General features: G+C 40.3%; 1 protein-coding gene across 1 annotated transcript in view; it reads left to right on the top strand.

Moving 5' to 3' along the window:
- The first annotated feature begins 4,221 nt into the window (after positions 1-4,221).
- dph6 (diphthamine biosynthesis 6) overlaps positions 4,222-20,619 on the top strand; it is a 56,462-nt gene continuing 40,064 nt past the window's right edge. Inside the window, exons 1-5 of the mRNA XM_085257458.1 lie at positions 4,222-4,353; positions 4,715-4,806; positions 6,740-6,924; positions 18,886-18,959; positions 19,865-19,983. Of these exons, the coding sequence (XP_085113584.1) occupies positions 4,331-4,353; positions 4,715-4,806; positions 6,740-6,924; positions 18,886-18,959; positions 19,865-19,983 (493 nt within the window). The 5' untranslated portion in view covers positions 4,222-4,330. The remainder of the gene's footprint in view (positions 4,354-4,714; positions 4,807-6,739; positions 6,925-18,885; positions 18,960-19,864; positions 19,984-20,619) is intronic.

Below are 20,619 nucleotides of genomic sequence, written 5' to 3'. Positions count from 1 at the left end.
ATCAGGGGATAGTGATTTTTTTTTCATCTACTTTTAACCCTTGATTAATACAAAAATACATCCAGACTCAAGTATAATGTCTATTTTTAAATAGCCTACCCAGATCAATAATGATGATAAATGTAGAGGCCTAACAAGAGAGCTGTGATTTCAGGGTTCACTATTTATTAGTCTTTAACAATGCTCCTTTGGTATGTATTCAGTGCTAATTAGGAATTCATGTTTCAAGAAGCTAGACTAACACGCTGAACAAGGTAAACATTACTAAAAATCACCATGCCATTACAAAACATTACCATCTAACTGAAAGCATCATTATGCCCCAAATAAAGGCCACATTAGCCATGTTGTCTTGTTTAATAATAATAATAAAAATATAAACTGTGAAGATATAACAGCAAATTTCTGAACTTGCAGTTCTGTTGCTGCTAAATGATCCTTAAAAACGCAGTAAAGGTTCTTAGGAGTATAACTGTCATTATTTTTTATTTATTTATTTTTGTTCTGTGAAGCATTATATACATATTACTGCATTCAGGTTGAGTTGAGATATGAGATAAAAGCACCACTTTAAACGCCTGTGAAAGCCACTTTTCTGCGCAAAGATGTTTATTATTTTGAAGACCGAATAACAGCTCTAAGCAAAATGATCTTGGATCGCTCACAAAAGTGCAGCATCTTATTGGGCAAAACATGTTTCAACCATTTTAATGCTTTATGTCATGTAGAAACCAAATGGAACAGGGGTAACAGCTAAATTTTCATTGGGAGACTTGGGGGAAAAACTCAATTAGCGTTTGCAGACTGGAGGAGGGGGGTTGTTCAGGACAATGTCATGATCAAACACGATTTGGATCAAACCGTGACTTTTTTTTTTCACATTCTCTCGCATTTCCAATCAAGGACCGATTAGCCTCAGACATTAATGAGCCTACTAATCCATTTGGGCCCCTCGTGATAACAGTTAATTGTCTGTAAAAATGTGTACAGATCCCCGTTTGGGTTGTTTACTAACTGATTTGGATGTGGTTAGGCCCTAAAGAGGTATCATTATGTTGATAGTTCTTTGGAAAATGAGCCCCTGATGGAGACAACACCAGAGTGGTGTAGAGTTAAGAATACACAGGACTGCTTTCAACCATTGCTCACTTGAGAGCAAATTTACCAGTACTTTAAAACGTTTGGCGGCCACCGGTGCTTGTTAAACTTCACCTATAATTCACAGGAGTTTTCTATAGAGAAGAATGACTTAAATAAATCTCTGACATTTGGGTAGTTGTTAATTCACAAAAGTTTAGAATAACGTGAGGAAACTGGATGTTTCAAGCAAATAGCTTCATTTGTGCCCTACTTTGTTTGTGGCTTAGTTGAAACTTAATTCCAAATTACAGTAACATTCACATCCAATTTATGTTTGGTGTAGAGTCAGAACAGAGAAGTCGATTTTCTTGAGCTGAAACAGAAAGTTGTCTTTGAGAAGAACGATGCCAAACATTGCTCACACGGTTTTATTTTATTAAAGGCCTCTAAAAAAATGAACCTAAAATTAAGGCTGTTTTAAGGTCATTAGTACAGGTTTTGTTAATTGTCCCAATATTTAATTTCTCTTTAAAAAGAGTCAACCCTGATATAAAACCAACTGAACAAAACAAAACAAAACATGGCCCTCAGATGAATGTACTTTGGATGTGTTGTAAATACTTGTTCACATAACAGAATTTATATGTCATTTTAAAATTAATTTTAGATGTCAACAGCATGTGAATCCAGTATTTTTGCGCTACATCTGAAAAATACAGAGTATAAATGATTACAATAACTGTTATATTGTGTGATAAATTATTATTATTTTTTTAGGTATTTTATTGCATCTTATTGTTTCCTTTTATTGCTATCATGGCACTTACATGCACATTTATTCACAAGTTGTACAACCTTGTGTTTTTTGTCAGCAGTAAAACCAATTTTCTCTTTAGAGTTAACATTTACTGGTAAGATCTAATCTTACATTACATTTACTTACATTTTTACCTTTCAACTTAATATTTTATCGATAAATATAATGTACTACTATTTACTATGTACAATTTATTTATTTTCTTTATTTTCAATGTAATGCATAAATATCCTGCAAGCATTACAGCAACTGTTATTCAAAAAAAAAAAAAAGCATTCTCTGCTTCCATACATGATGTGGTGCACAAGTGTGTTTGTGTGTTTGTATTCTGGCCACTCAGCCTGCAACCTTGGCTGGCCTGTTCTGACACTCAATTTATTGTCCTGTGATTTGAGGCCTTAGTTTCTCATTACACCCAAAGTTTTTGTGTCCTTGTGCGACAAAAATTTGTTTGTGTGTCTGTGTAAATCACCTGTCATATGCACATGCTCCTTTAAGAAAAGGCCAAGGGTGTCATTTGATTCCTGCTGCCTTGCTTTCATATTTATGCGTCTCATATTCACGTCCATTGGCTGTGTCTCAGTTGGGCCATCCATCAACACTTTTTATCCCCATCACACCAACAATATGGACATAAAACGCTCTTTTACGTCAGCAAAATGCTGCCACAAATAAAACATGAACAACACACCTCTTTATTTGTCTAGGTAATAAACGACATAAATTAAAAGTGATAAGCGACAAAATTTGCATTAGTCCTATGTTATGGGCTTTAATGGAAATTACCACAGGCTGAGAACTTTTAATATTAAATATAACCCGCACAATTGGAAAACACAGGTGATGTATTAATGAGTTTACAAAACTGAAGGACAACCAGACTCAGAAGGATGTGACTGGCTCTCCAGGAGGCCAGGAGGAGGACATTTTTCAAACAAACATGTCAAAGGAACATTTTTTAAAACCATATCACTCATCCTTTCAACTGAAATTTCCTATAAGATCAAAATATTGAAATATTAATTCTACAGATATACAGGCACTTGTTTGTTGTGCATATTTTTGGTACACTAGACTGGGGACTGAGTAACTTGCTCAGCTATATTATATCTTGAATACAACTCAATTCTTTTTATTGTTATAAATAAATAAAGGACAAGGAAAGAAATTACAAAAAATTAAGTGACCAAATATTACATCTTTTATCATCTTATGTAATATAGAGGGAAAAAACCAAAACAATCGAATGAACATATCATAAGAAAATATTACTCCATTAGAAAACAAATCCTTCCATTCAGCCTATACTGTCTGCACCCCAACATAAACGAAGCTCATCTGCAGGTTGTAGATTTTGCTATATATTCAGGATGAATACAGCCAAACAAAAACAAAAACAAAAGAGGGAACCTAGTAAAAAAAAAGCAAGGGGATGAAGAGACGTCTCTCTCAATTTTGTACACTCAGACAGAATCAGTTGCCTTTGGCCTGCTTAAGGGTAGAAGGTGAGGGAAGCACACAAAAGCAGTGCAATTATTCTGCTCTGGCACAACAACAGAGAGCAAAAGGAGCATCAAAGGCTTTCCTCTGAGCAAAATAGGGCTCCCTCAGAGGAAAGCGCAACCTGTGTGTGAATACCAGTGCATGGACTTTAGGCCCTCTCTTGAGACACAAGAGGCAAAGGATGCGTGTCAATAGAGTTGCAGTGCCTATCCACTTTGATTACGTTATAATACAGCAAGCAGTAGCAACAGTGTAAATAAACCTTTTTTTAATGTTTTTTCAGCTATATCTTTAAAAAAGTAGACGTGTCAAACTCGTTTTTTTTATATATATATAATATGCCATTGCACATATGTTTAAAAAACACACACACTCTTTCTTTGTAACTTATGTACACCCTGGAAGCACCTAACACAGTGAAACAGTAAGTCTTTGCTGCATGTCTTTGCACTGTGATGGGAATATGCAGCACTAACTGAACATACAGAGTATAAACCTTTGACCAACAGGCTTGGTAATATCCCTCAGCACTACCCTCTTTTAAGCACTTTAAGCACATAAATAACATCTATTTATTTATTTATTTATTTATTTTTTCTTTTCTTGGTGTCTTTCAGTGTAATATCTTTTATCCACTATTGGTTGAACAACTACCGTTATACTTCCTTTTCCTTTTAAAGATTTGAATTATTAAGGAGCAACTGTTAACAAACCTTACATTTCAATAATGTAAGTAAGAAAGAGAGCGGTGTTACGGATTTTCTGTCAGGCACATTAGAGGGCACCTCAGTCGAATGACGAGGGTCCTTTAACAACCCGGAAGTCTGGCTTCCACATGTTTTTGTGTACGCTCGCCGGTTGCTAAGCGGTGTTATCACATTGTAGTCAATACTTGTGGTGCTTTTAGGCTCAAAAACGAAATCTAACAGGATGAAAGTGGTTGCGTTAATAAGGTAATCGCAGCTTGCCGCTTTAACCGTCACACAGGTCTGTCACTGATGATTTGTGCTTGCAGAGCAGTAAGCTACGGATGCTGATGTATCTATATGAGTTAATTCAAACCAAGAATATGACACCCATGCAGGTGTAGAATTATTGCCTAAGGGTTTGAAGACGAATGAAAGAGTGGCATAGAGTGGCTGTAACATGCTGTGAGAGTAGTGCACCAGAACTCACCCGGTACATCCACAACCTTGTGTTCCAACCCTGGATATTAAATATGGTGCACCACATTCCCACATTGCTAAACTTTGCACCCATGATAATGTGTGTGTCAGCTTAGCCTCTGTGTCTGTTTATTATGTTGTGTTCCAGTGGGGGCAAAGACAGCTGCTACAACATGATGCAGTGTGTTGCTGCTGGGCACCGGATCGTAGCTCTGGCCAACCTGCGCCCTGCTCACACAGGTGAGTAAAACGTGCTCCTGGGATTAACCTGTAAGCCCCAGCAGCTGGCTGGAGCTGGCTTTGCTATATGGGCCAACCAGCTGCACTTCCGTTCCCAATAACTGTACATAAATTAAATATTTGATCATTTCACTTTTGAACTGCATGTTTGTGTGCTGTGTCCTTACATATATTTGATCTGATTTGATGTTTTAACAAATGAAATATTCAAATATTAGTGTTTAAAATAACCAGAGTCATTTATGGAATGCTAAGTAGGCCAAAAATATTTGAATAGTTTCAAAAGTAAGTTAATGATTAAATACATTTAAAACATTTACCCACAATATACTAGAAGAAGTTTACAAGAATTCCCTATTCACACTATAGTGTATGCCCATATAATATGTATTTTGTGTCTAATGCCAACACATTAATCTGTATAACTGAAAGAAATGTGAAGAGAAACAACATGTCCAATTGCAGATTAACAGGTTCTATTTATCTAATGCAACAGCAAAGCTCTCTCTAGTACTTAACTAAAATTCTTCTCAATAATGGGACTTAATTTTCTTTGTTGTAAACTTACTTAAAATTATGTATCTCTAATTAAACTTCTCCCCTGTGTTTTACAGTTATTCTTCCTTGTCCAGTATAGCCTACACTACAGCATTATTGTCTAAAATTGATACTTCCTGTATTTTTGAACACGTTAATCCTGAGGAATTAAAATTTACTGAGGAAGAACTTTTCATGAGGAAGAACAGTTCATGAACTTTACTTTTATTGATATTTGCTAATATCACTAAATGGGGCTCTGGAAAAGTATTCTCTATTTTTAGTGACTGAAATACTGGAGCGGGTGCTCTGTATGGTTTGGAGTTGCCCAGATCTTGCAGTTGGTTCGCATAGATGCCTGCCCTCCCTAAGTCTGCCGGAGGTCTCTTGAGGTTAAAAAGGAGTTTTTCCTCCATACTCACACTGAGTGCTTTCCCAAAGGAAATCTTTGGTTTCTATCTGTCTGGTATAATTTAAGATGTTGGCCTAACTATGATAAGTGGCCTGAGTTGTTGGGATTGTTTTCCAGTTTAGTTCAGTTCAGTTGTATTCATACACTAAGCTATAGTGCCATTTCCCAACTATCCAAGTCTGCTTCACCTTTTAAGCTAAAATGGAAGAGTTTGTTATAACTGTAACTAACTTGAACTTTGATTATAAACTATAGTACGTGTCACTCTCTTGCCTATGTGCATGTGTGAGGAGCCACACTTGTATATATGTAGCAACACGGAACTAAAAATCAGTTGCTTAGTTACTGAATTTTGCGCATTTCTAGTTTTTGCTTTTCACTCTCCAGTCTCATGCATCCCTAGTGCATGTTTTCATAGTTTCTTATTAACACCTGGAAGCGGCCCAGTACAAGCCTGACCGAGTGGCACAGGATTATATTGGCTGCTGAGCAGCTCCTCTGGAGCAGTTAGGGTTTAAGGGCCTTTTTGAAGTGCATATAAGTGGTGTTAATGAGGAAGGTGCAAGTGCTGCTCTTTCACTTCACCAATCCAAATTTACTGTGTCCATCTGGAAGTTGCACCTGTGACCTCTGAGGCACCGGGACAAGTTTTTAGGTCACTGCTGCAAAAATGATGAAACTTGAAACTTTCAGTTAAGTTTGTTCAGACTTTTGTTTTAAATTACTTTCATTTAAAAAAAATTTTCTTTAACGTGTGGTATCTTGAATATACAATGCATTGTATTAATAAAAACATATAGTCAGATCATTTTTAATATAGTATTCATTAATTGTAGAGCTGTAGAGGTAGATATTTAATGTCAGTTATTTCTCAGGGAATTGCACCATCACTTCTTGTGCATAATCCAGTGAAATCCCTTTTGTCAGACACGATTAAGGCTCTCATCAGGCACAGGTTGTAACTCATTTTCCTTCGTGCATTAGATGAATTGGACAGCTACATGTACCAGACGGTGGGCCACCAGGCTATAGAACTGTATGCCGATGCCATGGACTTACCTCTATATAGACGCACCATCCAGGGATCCAGCCTGGACACTAGCAGAAACTACAGAGAGACAGAGGGAGATGAGGTAGAGGACCTTTATCAGCTGCTGCACCTTGTGAAGGTAGGCATCTGTGCCAGAAGAGTTTATTACCCCGGATGTGCATTTTCAATCCATGTCCTCCGGCCAAGAGGCCTTAATACTTTAGGAGCCCATGACATTTTATTTCCACACACAAAAATATTGTTTCATTTTCTTGATTTATCTGTAGAGTGCAACTTCCAAAGACATTAAGGTAACTGTGTAAAATGCTTACTTGCTTGAAGTAAGATTTCTACTGCTTGACAGTTTTGGTTGTAGTTTAGTGTTTTATAATATGCTGAGTGTTTTCAGTGGATGACAGGTCTACACTGCAGGCACCCAAACTCTTTTACAGTGGAGTCATATTGTTGTAATACATGATGATTATGTGGTTTGTTATTGTCTTGCTACAATATGAAAGTCCTTTTCCTAAAAAGGCTTTTTTAATGTTTCCTTTTCATGCCGGGTGTACTAAAGCACTCTATACTGTAATGAGTGCTGACTTTTCAGCTGTTTTCTAATAAAAATCCACATAGTGTTGCTTTTGCGCTTCCTTAATTCCCAAAGAGAAATTGAAGTTGAACTTTCTAGTCGGTTCTTAGTTCCTATTGCAAACTGCCAGGGAGACTAAAAAGCCCATATAGTGCTTTTAGCCTGCCTGATTTAGCATATTTAAATTTTTCCTTTGAAAATAAGGTATGTTTTCCTTTTATTTTACTCTGGAATAATAGTGTGGCTGTTGGATCACTTAATCAATGTTTTATGGGCAAAGTTGGAGAGAGGTGCCCTTGAACAATGGCTTCACAGGAAAAATTCCATTCTTTTTTTTATCTCACTTGACAGAAGATCAGATGCAAAAATTAATCACCAAATTAATATTTCATCAAATACCACTTTTGACAGGACTCTGAGAAAATATTCATTTGATGGCAAATTATGTATGAGGCCTTGGTGGTCCAACCAGGTACGGGGTGGCTGACTGACAGGTTTGAGATAACTGCATGTGTGTTTAGAACACTGCTTGCACTGCTTTCCTACCTGACCGCTTGCAGCCATGAGGAGGCTACATGGACACACGCTTCAACAGGAGCAAAGGCTCTCCCTGCTGTCAGCACAAACACCGTGTGGGATTGATCCTGTGTAACACTTTATCCCCACACAACCTCTTATTTTAGCTGGCAGCATCAACATTTAAGCACTTCTTATGGGATGCTGGATGGGACTTTGTTGTTGAAATGGGATTCTGCTTTATGTGGTGTATATGACAGAGGTATGCGTGAATCGTTGTGCAGGTATGTGTGGAGACATGTTCATCTGACTCCTTTAAGGCCCTACACTGCCTTAGTGGCAGGGGCCAGTCCGCCTGAAGGCATTTTCACCTTACTTCCTTACTTCCTTTGCCGTGTCCAGTAGAAATCTTTTCACATGCAGCTACATGGGCAAGTTCTTGATTTTTGGAGCTTTTGATCTTATTAGTACAACCACATCCACACAGCTCAGTATTTACCTCTTTTGTGAGTCAAGTAGTGGACAGCGTTGTGGAATGTGATGCAGTATGCCCACTCTGCCTGTGGTCAGGGCTCTAATTGCATAGGGCTGCTAATTTCCCATTTCCAGGGTTTTTTCGTCTGACCTCGCCAGTCCGACAGGCCATAGATCAGGGCAGTTTGACTCCAATGAGGCCCTCCCAGGCTGGGAGACCTCCACTGGTCACCCAGCGCACCCCTCACACTCCTCTGTCATCAGCAGACCTGGACCATAAACAACAGGTTTCCTCTCATCCGTAAAGTTATGGCAACCATAAGAATACAATCTTTTAATCTCAAATTTCAAGTTAGTGCTCTCGAAAGTTAATTTTTCAACGAGTGACTAACTTGTACCACAGTTCCACATTATGTACTGTATTGAAATAGTAAGTTATTTAACTTGAAGTGTATTTTTAAACTTCCCAAACTCTCTCGTGTCATCTCAAATATCGTCTTAGAAATTCTGTTACGTTCCATCAAGTTGAGTAGATCTTCAGTTTGTTTCTTTTTTCTTTATTTCTAAAAAAATAGACAAAAAAACATATTTCTTTGACCATAAATTTTTTAGTGTTGTTGATTAGTGAAGGAATTGATGGAGGGGGGAGTAAAAGGAGGGGGAAAAAAACACAGCTTTTGATAATGAGCTGTTAAATCACTATTGCTGGAAAAGAACAGTTTTAGCATGAAAAAATGTGTTCTGTTTTGGAAAGTGTGATATTTTGAAAGATTCTTTCTCACAGTTTGAATTAATTAGAAGTTACAAGATTATATTTGGCAAATGACACTTGAGCATAGATGAAAGATTTTTTTTCCTCAGATCCAAAGTTGATGAGTTTTAAGTGGATTCTCTTCTCTTCCTCCTCCCCGTTTTGCAGTGCTAGTGTCTGACTCGTAGCATGAGCCAACAGTGCCATCTATGGATCGTTCCCGTTTGCTGACAAACCAAACATAATCTATACAGACTGGCCTCTAAGAATGTTTGAAGCCATTCGAAAGATTCAAAGGAAGAGATCATATTCTTCAGAACCTTTGTTGACAGAGGGGGAAAAAAGCCCGATTGTAATAGAAAAAATGAGCTATCCATTCCCTGGCAGTACTGATAATAGCAGAATGACAATGTGGCCCTATCCTTGGCCCCCTTTGCTCTCATCGCTGGCTGTGTATAGCTGTGCTTCTTTGAAGTGTGTAACCCGATCAACATGCATGCAAGCCCATCCTGCTAGGTGCTGATCTTTGAACCTGCTCTTTGAGGGGGAGAAATAAGTTTTGGTGGAGCACTTTTACGTATATACAGCTGAGAATGCATTTTCACAGAAATGACATCTTTTCATTCTCAACAATGCTTTCAAACGACACTAGAATATAAAGTTTACATAAAGATGTTTTTCTGTAAGCGCAACATTTGTATTTATTGCTAAGAATTAAAATCCAACTCCTGTAAAAGTGTGCTTTTTTGTGGATTTCATAGGTAGTGTGTCCATACTTCATTGTGTGGCTACTCTGCTCCCCTCTGCTGTGATCCGCTCTCATGTGTGATACAGATCAACAGTGTCAGTCACCCCTGGCTGTAAAGCCAGTTCCCCCAAAGGCCTGCAAAACCCCTCATATTAGTCATATCACATCCCTCAATTCCTTTATCCTTCTCTCTGTGCTCTGTGACCTGACACAGTGGCTCTTTATTCCCTGTGACCCAGCTTGTGTGTGTGTGTGTGTGTGTTTGTGTGTGTGTGCGTACGTGCTTGTGTGTTCAAGGTCAGGTCAAAACAGGCCTGTGCTACATGATAACAGGTCTATCGCTGTCATCCGTGCACACCTCTGCCTCTCTTTCAGCACTGTAGTCCTTTCACTACAATCCATATGCACTTTATTTGTCACCCTCAGCCACAAGTAGATGTTTTGAATTATGAGTAGTTAATTCCATTTTACAACACAAAGATCCTTCAGAAATAGAACAACCTATATGGCACTGAGTTTTGGAAAGGCGTAATTGTAGCTTCAGTCACTTGATATGGTAATAGATACTTTATAAAAAGAAAATGACTCTATTGCAGCAACTCTGCAACCTTTGAGCTGATGAATAAAGACAAAGACATTTAAGCTCATTAGAGTGATGAGGAACAATAGATGATATCTATGCACATGTTCTATTCTGCCAGCTCTAATTAGCAGCGCTGTGACATCTCTGTCATACTGAGACCCTGCTTTGAGAACGATGGAAATGTTACTTTCAAATCCAATTTCCTGTCCTCTAATGCATTCGACTTTTCAGAAACATGTTTTTAATTAATTAATTATTTTTATAAGACAGTTCAGTTAAGATCCAGCTTTCCCCCTTTTTTTTTTTTTAACAAGCCAGTATATGTGTGTGTGTGTGTGTGTGTGTGTGTGTGTGTGTATTTTTTGTTGTTGTTGTTTGTTTTTTTTTTAAGATGTCTGAGAAAAGTCCTGGGAAGGCGCATTGAGACCTTTGGCCTTTGTAGATGAAACATTCTGTTCCATTGGTGTGTGTTAGAACACCTTGTTTTTAGTGAGCTAATCTTTCTCCTAAACTTGCGCACACTCTCCCCCTATTCCCCGTTTCTCCTGACCATTGTTACATAGACATTCCCCCCTCGTCCTCAGTAACTACTGCCGCGCCATTATCGACATCAGCAGACAAGAGTGGGGCCCTCTGGGATCGCAGAAGCAGCCTGTCCACAAGTCCAAACAATCTGTCTCATTCCTCTTTCCCGCTCCCTCACTCCTTCCTTCTCTCTTCTACATCTCTGTCTCCATTGTGCTGTCGTCGCACTTTCATCCGGACCCTTCAGAAGCCTGGCACTGCCTTGTTGCAAGTTCCCTGATGGAGGTGCATCCTGCTGTGAGGAAAGAAGGGAAAAGGACTGAGACATAATAGAAAGAATGGAGCAGAAAGGAAGAGGAGGGCAGACTGGCTGGTAGGCAGGCGGAGGAATCTCTGTATCTTTGTAGTATTGATTAGGCAGCTGAGGTGTTGTGAGACAAGATGTTCAGGAGGAGTGTGAACTATGAAAGGGGGGGGGCCCAAAATCAAACACACAGCCCTTCTCTGATTACTGGCATGGTGCCGCATTAGACGTACATTGGGGGCTCAACAGGAAAATGGATTTCTTTAAAAAGCTGCTTAATACATAAATCATGACCTCTGGGGTCACAGCGAGGGTTTAGGAGATCAGATCAATAACAAAGCTAATGCAAGCTTGTTGAAGCTTGTTTGTGGTGCTGAGAGACCTCTAAATGGTGTTACTGGAAGTAGCTCGCAAGCAGCCTCAAACCAAAGGATAATCACTTTGGTGACCGTTTTGTTTTCTTACGTTTCAGCAAAGTTTGCAGTTCCTAACTTTAAGATGCAGCACAGCATGTTAAAGTGTGGATTTCAGACAGATTTCAAACAGCTGTCTCTCGGTGTTGCCTCTTTTTGCGATAACCATTGTTATCTTTTCCTTTGGTCCTGAGATGCTTGTATTTGTGTTGGTCGGCTCAGTGGCAGTGAGGTTGAGATTGCAGACTTGTTTTGCACATGAGGAAGGATAGCATTAGCTCTGAGATAATGGCACTGTGTATTGTTCGCGGGCCGTGTGGAAGTGGTGGGACAGGATCTATTAGATGCAGGCCCATTTCCCACCAACTGACGCTAGCAGTCCCCACAAACATTAGATAAAGAGTCAAGCCTCAAGCCTTTGTAATTTGTTTGTATTTTTCTGCTTAATGTACTTTGCTCAATCTTGTTTAGCGATGATGGAAGCTGATAGCCTTATCTCGACTTGCCGAGGGCACAAACCACTACATTGTTGAACATTGTTCAATGAGAAACGTGCGTGTTTTTTTTTGTTTTTGTTTTATTTTGATACTGGATGAATTGTAGCTGTATCGGAAGGTTATTGCATTTGAGCTGTTGCTTCAATGTTATGCGCTGATGTAAAGGATTATACAAAGTGTGTTCATATGATTCCTTGTTTCAGTTTTTTATTAAGAAAAAAGTTGTGATAATTTTCTAGTCCTGGCAAACAATATTTTTTATCTCTTTTTTGTCACTGTGATTGTTTGGCATGCCTTCTTCAAAATGCCTTTGAATGACTTTTGCAAATCAATTTCTGCTTCATCATCAGAGATCTATTGTTACATCTTCAACAATTTCTTCTCTGCTTTAAAAACCTCAAATTTTTAGCTTTGTCTGAAAATCTAATCTAAGCTTTACATGCCTTCCTCAGACTCAGTCGAGTTGTTTTTACTCTCCAGATATCATAAAATATGAAGGATCCAACCTTGTAAGAAAAATGCAAGTTGTGGAGGAGATTCAATAAAACCTTTTAAATGCACCAGTATCAACAGTTAGTCAGGCCCAACTCTGTCTGCCTCAGAACTGACAGCTGAGGAATTGTGTCAAGTCTTTCAACTCCCTGCCATTCATCTACTCAGAAATTAAGAGGGCTTTTATGTTTTGTTTTGTGAACCATTCCCCTCAAGAAATATTTGTGGCAGGCCCCATCACCTCCCGCAGCTAAAGTCATAACCAGCCGTAGAAAAACACTGTCTGGAGTCTGGAGAGTGGGTTAAACCAGCATCACAGCAATATTTTTCTCTGGTCTCTCTCTGGGGAGTGTGTGTGCGTGCGTGTGTTTGTGCGTGCGCGCGTGTGTTGGGGGAGCATGACGTCTGTTGGAACTATGTAAGACGGAGGGCAGAAGAGCCAAAATGCCAAGAGCCTGGATTCTGACCTCACCAGAAAAACATTTACATTTTAGGCTGTGTGTGTGTGTGTGTGTGTCTTCTTGTCTTCTTGTCTCCGTGGGCCAGTGTGGATACATCGACATTACGTATGTATGGATACACCTTATGGACTTCACTCATGATATAAGTGAGAATATCTTATATGTTTAATATTTAGTTTAGTTCAATTTAATTTTTGCAGGAAATCACAGTGGTTTTATTTAAAAATCCTAAAAACTCATGAATCAACTTAAAGTTAAAGGCTGACAGTTTATTTAATGTGGTCTACAAAAAATAAAGTATTGCATTTTAAGTACTAACGACTAAACTTGTTTTCTTGAATTGCAAGTATTCATGGTTATACCATACATCGATAAACGACCTGTCTCACTGGTGCTTCCCGACATTTAGTTTTCCATGTGTGTTGATATGGAAAGCCTCCTTGTCCTTGGCCTGCTGAAACCAGGGCTTTGTGCTTGCTTTGGCGAAGGCCCTCTCCCTCCCTGCCTGATGACTGGCGGGGCCTGTGTTTACGTAACCGTATATATCTTAGAGGAAACTCGTGAAACGTTAATCTCTCTACTTTTTAACCCTGATGAATTTCTACATTTTCCAGCTGTGCGGCATGGCATATTTATGCTCAGGCTCTATTGCTGAAAACAGCTCTGTCATTGTAAATGAATCACTATCCAAGACTAAAGACTGTGCATGTGTGTGTGTGTGTGTGTGTGTGTGTGTCCGTGTGGGTATGTGTAAACTTAAGGCTGGGAAACTGAAAAAATTCATGCTCAGCCATAAAAAGCAGCATTAGTACCTTCGTGGATAAAAACAGCTTCTTTTTTATTCTTCCCCATACCCTAATCAGTGCACACTTCGCTGTCACTCATCACATTTCTTTGGCTTTCGACTGATAAGCGTCCTTCACTCATCGTGCTAAATAGACAATGCCTCATGTCATATCCTCTGTTGCCTGGTCACACCTGCACAGTGGCCTCAGCAGAGGATAATACTCTCCCCTCGTCTGCTTCCTCTCCACACTTCTCGTAACTATGACCTGCATCATCTCAGGAACCGTTCAGGGCATTTGGCTTTGCGAACAGCTGGCTTTGTGAGAACTTTGTTTTTCTTATTCCACCACTCTATATGGTTGAAGACTGACACGTGTTGAGTCATCTTGCCAGACCGTCCTCAAACACAAAGGAAGAGCCTGTCTTTCAACAGCTGTTTTAGATGCAGAGCTCCGCCAATTTACCGAAGGGAATGTCTCTGAAAGCCTTTCAGAACGAGATTTTGCCGATGTTTGTTTTACAAAAACATTCGCTAAGCCTGCGTGTCCGTTTTGTTTGTTTTGATGGATCAGACACCATACCTGTTGTTTGAGACTCAGTATGTACTGTATAAGCAGAATATGATTTTGTGAACGTTGGGTGTACCTTAATTTAAACGATCATTAAGAATATCCTGTGCCTTGTGTGCACCATTCAGCATCCCATTTCTCCTTTACCAACTCTTGGAGTCACCTTGGAGTTTAACAGTCTCGTTGGAATGACAATGAGGAAGCTGATTTACAACAAATAAGCAGTGTCTCCTCCTACTAAGCTCACACTAAGCTTCCTGTCAGTTTGGCATGTCTACGCTGTCAGGACAGCCCAACACGCCCCAAGACTGTGTCTACATTACATTAAACACAACCGCTTGACCCTAGCGAGCCCCATCTCCTGTATGACATCTATTTGAGCTACTACAACAGGGTCCAACCCCTCCCCATGTTCATTCCATGCAGGTGAACAAGGGAGAACAATCCCATTACGCTGGAACAGGCCCAGAGCTAATGCAGAGAACATTAAAACCATGTCGCATCCAGTCACTTACTTGATGGATCCAGGAAGAGAGGGGTGAAGAGAAGACACAGAGAGGGGAAAGAAATGTTGAAGAGGAGGGGTGGGATTGGAGGTCTTGGGGTCAGGCACGGTGACGATGTGACAGTGTGATTGCAGCAATGGAGAGCATGTAATGGCACCTTGGTGCCCTTGAGCAAACTGTCATTCGAACCACTTTAATTAATTTCCCCACTTTGTCGACTTCCCCACCTTCCTGCTATCACAGACAGGAATGCTGCATACACCAGGCAGTAATATTATACAGTGAGCGTGTCAACAGGTTTAGACTTGATAAAAAGCGGATATTTTAAGGAAACGTGTGGCCTGGTGTCAATAATAGTTGAGATCTGCCTGCTCTGGACTCCTGGCTGTCAGAACAGACTCAATCGGGCATTTTGGAAACCTACCATTTTGCAAAATGGAGCTTTGTATTGTTAGGGTGTATAATTAAGACCTCATTGTGACAGCCATTGAGAGCGAGTTAATGAGGGTTCTGATGTATTCCATATGAATATGATTATTGAATTTTTAATATTTTATGGCTTTCTAATTGCTTTAGTTGCTACTAATGGCTTTGAATGTTGAATATTACCCTGAATGAAAATGTGGAATGGGTTAGTACCTTTAATGCTGAGATCATAGCTGAATTCTGTAGTTGACTTTTTTTTGTCTTTGAGGCAGATACATATCTTTACCAAAGGCATGTCTGTGACTGTGAATACATTTGAAGCAGTCTTTCACTCCCTTACTAAGATGAATGTATATATAATTACAAAGTATATCACGCACACTACCTTGATATAGAGTTTAATGGCCGTATCGTTTCTTTGTGGAGCATGTCTGCTGGCCTTAATCTTCTCCACAGCTGACATCTTAATAACTCAGCCCTCTCCATCCATTTCCACGGGAGACATCCGGATGTGGGGGAAGGATTAGTTTAATGAATTTGACAATTAGTAACAGAAGTTAATGACTGCATGGGGCTAAGTACCCTGATGGACATGGCTGGGGGGACTAAGGACTTCCACTGCTTTGGGCCATAGATCCTCATTAATAGCTTTTCTGCCTGCCGGAGAGGACAGGGGAAGCCAGGCCAGGCTTTTGTTTAGTCTGCCTCTGACGGAGCTGCTGAGGGGTTGCACTGTTGCACAGCACCATGCGAGAATTAGTCCTGCTCTGGGCATGAGATAACACAGGGCCTCAGGTCCTGGATCAGGTGAGGCTTCCTTTTATGAACAAGGGTCATTAAATGCTGAAAAAAGAAGAGTGACATTGAATCAGGGCAGCGAGGGAGTTCTTTCTTTAGATCTTGTGCCAACAATCACTGAGGAAGAGAAGTGGTTTGTAGGTCACAGGCCTCTTCATGACCTTTGCCTTGATTTATCATTATGTTACCCAGATCCCACCTCTAATATAGTCAAAACATCGTTTAGCCAGATAGCTCTCATAAAGATTTTATTATTATTTATTATTATACTGTGCTTCATGAGCTACCTAGTCGCTTTGTCAAATATTTCCACTATAAACCATTTTGATAAATTTTTCAGCTACTATAAAATCAAAGTTTGGATTTTTTTATGGCGTCATGAATAGACATAGAACAATTCCCATAATATCCATCAGTTTAGATTTATATGTACATATACCCCCTCTTCACAATAATTTATCCTACCTCCTCCCACAGAGGATGAGAAAATATGTCTAGAATTTATAAAATCACATCCAGAGCAGCATTAGCTGCCCCCTCATTCCTGCCTGTCTCCTGGCGGTGGCTATAATAGCGACAAAAACATTACCACTTCCAAAAATAATCATTTCCCAAAGCCGTTGCCAAATGGTCTAGTAGTTAGAATCTCCACTGAAAACAAGGGGATGTGTGAGAATTTTTTTTTTTTGTGTTGTCATTAGTGGCGAGTGTGCCTGGTTGTAAGGCTGAATGGAAAAGAAAAGTGAAGCCATTTAATTAGTCAGGTTGACCCTCAGAGGTCCAAGTACCTACAACAGTTTGCTCCTGAGAGAAACAAGATAGAGGGAGACAGAAATGCGAGACGAAGCTGTTTGTTGTTGCTCTGATGCTCTGATAGTCTGTCAGGTCCTGGCAAGTTTAAAGTCAAGGGACCAAATTGGTGTTGATGTAGCACACTTCTTCAACACTCTCATTTGGATATCTTTTCGTCTTTCTTTGTGTCTCTTCTTATCCCACTCTGTACCTCCTAATTTGCCTCTTTAGGGAGTGACAGTTGCATTTAGGGAAAAGGTTATCATTGCATTAGAATAGAGTGCTGGCCTTGAGGCTTACCTAGAATTACATGGCACTGCCTGCAGCCCCCTTCGTTCTGTGCTGGGCTGAAATGTTATCAGTCTGACTTAATTACTGTCACCGGGCAATGGGATTGACTATAAATGTACATTACAGTGCGGGACAGATTGGCGAGATAAAAAAAGAAAACAATACTGGAGTGCTGAATGCCTTCTTAAGATCGCTTTGTGTTTAACTTTAGGTCAAAGGATTATTTGTGGTATGTGTTTAGCATCACTTTTATTCCTCACATTCTCTGCTAAACACATTCGCAAAGCCACACACACACACACAGAGCACATCCTTTATCTGATTAGCTGGCACGCCTTTGTGGAGCTGTGTGTGTGTTTGCGTGTGTGAGGTACAGTGCGTTTCAGCTCAGCATCAGGCCCCAGGCAGGGCATGGATTTCATTTAGGAAAGTATCAAAGGTTTACACGCTGTTCGCTTTAATCAGCATGTTTATCAGGCAGAGAAAAATTGCAGGAAGGGACCACAGGGAGAAGGAGGGGTGTGTGTTTTTGTGTCTTTGTGTGTGTGTGGTGGTGGTGGTGGGGGGGTTTATCTTAAGGACCAGTAGCCAGGGAAATTGATAACGGCTACAAGGTAATTTAGTGGAGACTTGTGCATCCCTCCACTGCTTCTACCCCTGCCTCTTATTCTAATTACAGCCCATGTAATGTTCTAATGAATCTGCAGGTGGGTTTGAGTAGGGGAGGGGCATTTAGGTGGAGACGGAGGTTGTGCCTTTATTTCGTTGTATGTATGCACGTCAGCATGTAGCCCTTGCTTGCGTGCATGTGTAAGTGTGTGTGTGTGCTTGTATTTGTCACTCCAGATCAAGCTTGTTTTTCTGTAAGAAGATTGAATGCATCTCAAGGCTGTGTCAGTATCTCTCGAGTGCATAGTTGTCTCACTGTTTCTGAAATATGAATATGATATGAAAAGCAATTAGATTAGCCCTTAGCAGTATTAAAGATACATGCCACTCACAGACACAAAGTTCCGCTGATACTTCAAGTTGTCACTGTGGTTCCATCTTCCAGCTGTGGGTGTACAGGATGCAGGCTGCAGCCAGACACTCTCATCTCCTGCTTATACTAGACTACTGATAAGGTCCAGCAATTGCCTTTGGTGGTGCTGGTGCCTCCAGTCACACATATGTACACACACACACACACACACACAAACCTAAGCATAAACATGCAAGTTCAGTCACAGAGCCATGTGCGCAAACCTCCAGGGGATATGGGCTGGACCGTAAAGGCCTTGATACGACCAGAGTGTAAACATCCCCACAGGATTGCGGTCCAATGAAAGGAGTGAGCTGTCAGGAATCTGCTTTCTTTGTGTCTTTCAGTCTCTGTGTGTCTGTGTTTACATCTGTGTGTGTGTGTGGTTTTGTTCAGATAACACTTTGGGATACCGTTATAGTTTGAGAAAGGGGTATTTGGCCTCGAGAGACTGGTGACATCAAATTGCTGTTACATTATGCACATCGCACATGCTTTATAATGGAAAAGTCAAGAAATGTTTGTTGTTAAGTTTCCTCCATCTTTTGCTCCACACAGGAAAAGGAGGGCGTCGAAGCGGTGTCAGTAGGGGCCATTCTCTCTGATTACCAGAGGGTCCGGGTGGAGAATGTGTAAGTTGACCATGTGCACACTCACGATCCAGAACACACTGTTAGTTCAACGTGCACGTGCACCCCTGAACTTATATGAGACACACTGTTATGTCCACTGAAGAAAAGAGCACATCGCCTGCATTCTTACTTCCCTGCGCTCCAAATTTGGGGGCGAGTTTTGCTTAAACACACACACATACATGCACTGCATTATATTTATGTCAAGTTATTTAGACTAGCTTTGAAGTGGTTCTGTTTTTATGGAGCAAAATTAAATGAAATGATGGTTGAAACTGATGGTTACCTAATTGCCAAGTGACTTTGATCATTTTAAAAGTGCATTTTCCTTTTGGGGTAGACGCACGGCTCTTACTCGAGAAAGAAAAAATAGTTCCCTCGTGTGAGAGACACCTACAAGTATTACTTTTACTCTTATCTTATCTTTTCTTTTATCCTACTTTTCTTGTTTTTTTTTATTTTCATAAATTGGACATAGCAGAACACAAAGGCTCTCTTCACATTAACAAATCCTGCTGTCAGTCAGCTATTGTTTTCCCACACAAATATATAGGTAAGCAGCTCAGGCATTTCTTGAGCAGTAGACGTTTGTCTGCAGACAGTTTGGCTCCAGTTACCTGCTGTGGATATGTGTGTTTCACCTGAGTTTATGTGAAAGACAAGCCACAGCTTAAGATGAAGTTTTTTGGGGGGATTTTTGTGTGCGTGTATATGTGCGTGTGTGTGTTTTCTCCTTGAATAAAACCGCTGGCTGCGGTGGCAGGTGGCAGCATGTGCTGTGGGCCCATCAGGGTGGCAGCTTTCCCGTAAATGAAGAGTTGCCCAGCCAAGTAGGCTTTGAAGTTGTTCTAACATTGGCTAATATTCAGTATTAACCAGTTTGCATCCCTTCACCTGTTTCCCAGATGTTTGCGGCTTGGTTTGCAGCCATTGGCCTACCTGTGGCGGCGAGACCAAGAGTCCTTGCTCTCTGAGATGATATCATCAGACCTTCATGCGATCCTCATCAAAGTTGCTGCTTTCGGTGAGTTTGTGTTTCAGCCCACTGGTGAACGCTCTCTTTATGTTCTCTCAAGGTGCTATATTGGTTAAGCTGTGTTTGGAATGGGCACCGAAGGAAGAATTTGCATAAGTGAGCTTTAGGAAAGTAAAAATAAGGTGTAACCAGAGGGGAAAAAGAGAGACAAGCAGAGTAATGCCCTAATCATTAATCTGCAGCTTAGCCGCGGTGTTAAGACTTGTGCCAGCGGCAAAAGTGTCGAAGCAGAGAACAATATGAAAAGATAAGACGCACAGAAGGAGGAGGGTTGAGGAAAAGTGTGCGGCTGTATTAGGAGGGTGTGTGGAGGAAAGGTTGGCAGTCGAGAAATAATCACGGTTGATTGCCCCGTACATGAATGCAACCTGTCAATAAGCGACACATGTCCCCATTGTATGTGAGAAACTCTTCTGTCTGTGCTTATGCATAGCTCAGAATACATGGTCCGTGAAGCGAAGATTAAAATCTGGTACCTCTCATTTACGTTTTTCAACTGCTTCAGCACTGACGGAAGAGGTTAATGTGGTGTCACCTGCTCTCTACATGCCTGTTTTGGAGCCCGAGGATAGGAAGATCAGATTACAGAATAACAGGAGAGACAAAGGGAAAAAAAAGTTTTTC

The sequence above is a fragment of the Mchenga conophoros genome, linkage group LG19 (genome assembly GCF_057382185.1).
Source record: "Mchenga conophoros isolate Kocher_MC1m ecotype Shallow Benthic linkage group LG19, M_conophoros_male_GT1.1, whole genome shotgun sequence".
Lineage (NCBI taxonomy): Eukaryota > Metazoa > Chordata > Actinopteri > Cichliformes > Cichlidae > Mchenga > Mchenga conophoros.
Note: the sequence above shows the minus strand (reverse complement) of the source record. Positions and strands in the feature narration are given on the sequence as shown.